At 37.0% G+C, this 3,985-nt stretch overlaps 1 protein-coding gene across 1 annotated transcript; it reads left to right on the top strand.

The window, feature by feature from the left end:
- Positions 1-472: 472 nt before the first annotated feature.
- Positions 473-3,600, top strand: LOC100791502 (trimethyltridecatetraene synthase). The gene is made up of 2 exons (XM_003528505.4): positions 473-1,502; positions 2,736-3,600. The coding sequence occupies exons 1-2, from the start codon at positions 582-584 to the stop codon at positions 3,363-3,365; spliced, it is 1,551 nt and encodes a 516-aa protein (XP_003528553.1). The 5' UTR covers positions 473-581; the 3' UTR covers positions 3,366-3,600.
- The last annotated feature ends 385 nt before the right edge of the window (positions 3,601-3,985 follow it).

Genomic DNA, 3,985 nt, shown 5'->3' with positions numbered 1-3,985 from the left:
GTGCCGATATACTCACCCATTGGCAACTAATTAATACACTCAATTAACATTTATAAAAAAAAAATTTAGTTAAAGGTAATGTCAGAATATTATAATTACAAGTTATTAGTTATTACAAGAAAGAGTGGCGAACAAATGAGAGAGCCAACGTCAAGTTATTATTATTATTTTTTTTGGAACTAAACATCAAGTTATTATAGTACGTACTGACTTTAATGGATATTCGTACTTGCTTTGATATATACTTCTTATGCTTTTGTTTATTTTATTTAAGTAAACAACTAATAAATATTTCATACATCATTATCATATTAAACAATAGCACAGTAGAAATTAGAGTGTTAGAGCTTTGTTAAAATAATAGTCTACGAAATCTTACAGAATTAATGTAAAAAAAGATAAAGATACCCTACCTATGCATGTTTCACGGAATGTAGTAGAAAGAAAGAACCCCATGTAGGACCATAAGTTCAACTACTAGTTGTCTGCCATTGGCATCTTTGCTACATAAATAGCCCACTCACCAACACAATCTTTCATCTCACAATCAAAGTTCTTTCCTCACTTCAAACTTGACAAAAATGGCAACAGAATTGGCATCATCTCCCAATTGGGTTCCAAGCGCAGCCACATGTTTGGCAGCCTTTGCCGCCCTCCTTCTCCTCTTCCTCCGCGGTCTCCGCCGCCGCCGATACAACCTCCCCCCAGGCCCAAAGCCCTGGCCCATCATAGGCAACCTAAACTTAATTGGGTCCCTTCCACATCGGTCGATCCACACGCTTAGCAAAAAATACGGGCCCATCATGCACGTATGGTTCGGGTCGAGCTCCGTGGTGGTGGGCTCGTCCGTTGAAATTGCCAAGGCCGTCCTCAAAACCCACGACGCCACCCTCGCCGGCAGGCCGAAGTTCGCGGCGGGCAAATACACAACCTACAACTACTCGGACATCACTTGGTCCCAGTACGGCCCATACTGGCGCCAGGCCCGTAGAATGTGCCTAATGGAATTATTCAGCGCTAAACGCCTCCAAGAATACGAATACATTAGAAAACAAGAGCTTCGTTGCCTTCTTAACGAACTCTTCAATTCCGCCAACAAAACAATTTTACTAAAAGACCACCTTTCCAGCCTTAGCCTCAACGTTATCAGCCGCATGGTGTTGGGAAAAAAGTACCTTGAAGAATCCCAAAACGCTGTCGTTTCGCCTGATGAGTTCAAGAAGATGCTTGATGAGTTGTTTTTGCTTAATGGGGTGTATAACATTGGGGACTTTATTCCTTGGATTGATTTCTTGGACTTGCAGGGTTACATAAAGAGGATGAAGACTTTGAGCAAGAAGTTTGATATGTTCATGGAGCACGTCCTGGATGAACATATTGAGAGGAAGAAAGGGATTAAGGATTACGTGGCAAAGGACATGGTTGATGTTCTTTTGCAACTTGCCGAGGATCCTACTCTTGAGGTCAAGCTCGAGAGGCATGGAGTTAAGGCTTTTACACAGGTACTGCACTACTTCCAACTTACCAATCATTTTCATTTTTGCTTTCGGTGTTATTCCAAATAATTACTTTACTGTTTAAGATCTGAAATTACTATATTTTATGAATGTTTATATTTTCACAATAATTTTTTTAAAATCAAAATAATAATTTTATTTTTTCGTTATCTCTTTCTTCTTATTTTATTACATTATCAATTAAATCCATTACTTATCACATTTCTTAAACTTTATTTTGTCTTCTAATAGAATTATTTTGTGCATTTTTATATAAAAAAATATGTTGTGCTGATGCGATAGAAGATTTTTAAAACATTAACTACGTCTATGTAGTACATACTCTTGGTTTTCTTTAAGAAAGATTATTATTTTAATAAAGGGGTAGACAGGTAACCTTTCTATAGCAAGCTAGATTAGGTTATATTATCTTGTTAGCCGATCGTCCAATCGATGCACAATATCTGGATATGTTTGGTCATTATATATCCATGATACAACGTGCACGCATTTTCGTGGAAATAACAGCAAGTTGAAATGGTCATGTTTACTCTACACGTCTCAAGTGGAATCCATATATGGGACTTAAAAGCTTTCAAATAGAATTTGATGTATTCATCATATTAAAAACATCTTCATAAAACGATCGATAATTCTTTTTCTGATGTACTGTACTCTTTTTTATCGAATAAAATTTAAGTATGTTTTATTAAATATGTGGTCCCATTTTTCAATTAATAAATTTCATTTCAAATTTTTTGAAAATTCAAAATTTCTAATTGATAAAAGAAAATATATTGAAAAAATTGTTAAAAAAAATGTTTTAGTAGCTAACAGTCTTCCCCCTTATATCATTACTCCGGACTGCGGTTTGAAATTTATTTTTCATCAACCGAGTACTGCTTTCACTATCACTAATCAATGACTTAAGAGTAGTGAATTTCAAAGTACACCCAGCCAGTTTTGCTTGCTACTTGTTAGGTTCCAACAAATATCACATTATCTCTTCGTTGTGGGTCAACTTATCTCAGTCTAATCATTTTCTGGTATGGAAATTCCGTCTCTTATTATTATTATTATTTTAAGAATATCAGTCTAATCTAACAATATTTATCATTTCTCATTTTGAACTCTTGTGGCATCTCTCTTTACCCATTACCACACATTTAATATTTTGAGATTTGGCTGATTAATTATTAACATTTTCTGACCCACTTCACAATTGTGTCAATTAATCAGGACCTAATAGCAGGTGGGACTGAGAGTTCAGCTGTAACAGTGGAATGGGCAATCTCAGAGCTATTGAGAAGGCCAGAGATTTTCAAGAAGGCAACAGAGGAGCTAGACAGGGTGATAGGTAGAGAGAGATGGGTTGAAGAGAAGGACATTGTGAATTTGCCTTATGTTAATGCCATTGTCAAGGAAGCAATGAGGCTGCACCCAGTGGCACCAATGTTGGTTCCAAGACTAGCCAGAGAGGACTGCAATCTTGGAGGGTATGACATCCCCAAAGGGACACAAGTGCTTGTGAATGTGTGGACTATTGGGAGAGACCCTTCAATTTGGGACAACCCTAATGAGTTCCAACCAGAGAGGTTTCTTAATAAGGAGATTGATGTGAAGGGGCATGACTATGAGCTATTGCCATTTGGTGCTGGGAGAAGGATGTGCCCTGGGTACCCTCTTGGCCTTAAGGTCATTCAAGCAAGTTTGGCCAATTTGTTGCATGGATTTAACTGGAGATTGCCTGATAATGTGAGGAAGGAGGATTTGAATATGGATGAGATTTTTGGGCTCTCTACACCTAAGAAACTACCACTGGAAACTGTTGTGGAGCCTAGGCTTCCATACCATCTTTATTCTCTCTGAGCAGTGCCTTTGCACAAAGCGTTTCTCTCTAATAAGATTGTTGTAGGGATAATGGGTCTTGAGTGAGCTTATGTTTGTCACACTGGATTGCAATAAATTTTTCTCTCTTTTCATAACAATGTTAGAAAGAGAGAAAAAAAAAAGATGTTGTGGTGATAGGGACTCGTGGTAACCAATGCATGGCAAATGTGCAAGCGAAAGTATTTTAATGTGACCATTTTCTCTCTGGCAGAAACATGCTTTTCTCTTCTTTTCCTTTTTGGTTAATTACTACAACTTTTGGGTATCAAGATATACTTTGGGCCACTAATCTTATGTCTAGGACTAAACACTTGAGCTCATTCTTCCTGTTCAAATATGTGTTCTCTGAAAATGAGATCTAAATTCACCCCACAAGATGTGTTGTCACCTTGAGCCATAATAGGCTTTTCTCTCTCGTTGATATTGACGCGGTTAAATTTTTAACTTGGTCGTGAATTAAAGAAAGTTGAATTAGCACAAATTATTCTAAAATAGTGTCCATAATATATTGCTGAATTATACAGTGTCAGAGTAATGCTATTCAGTATGACGACATTTTTCATTGATTCCATTAAAAACTTCTACTTTGGCACCAATAA

Source organism: Glycine max, chromosome 7, assembly GCF_000004515.6.
Source record: "Glycine max cultivar Williams 82 chromosome 7, Glycine_max_v4.0, whole genome shotgun sequence".
Taxonomy (NCBI): domain Eukaryota; kingdom Viridiplantae; phylum Streptophyta; class Magnoliopsida; order Fabales; family Fabaceae; genus Glycine; species Glycine max.
This window is presented reverse-complemented; position numbering and strand designations above follow the sequence as displayed.

Excerpts from the sequence above, each read along its gene's own strand:
- LOC100791502 (XM_003528505.4), top strand. The coding sequence starts at position 582 with ATGGCAACAGAATTGGCATCATCTCCCAATTGGGTTCCAAGCGCAGCC. Across the intron at positions 1,503-2,735 it reads GAGTTAAGGCTTTTACACAG|GACCTAATAGCAGGTGGGAC; the intron begins GTACTGCACTAC and ends TCAATTAATCAG.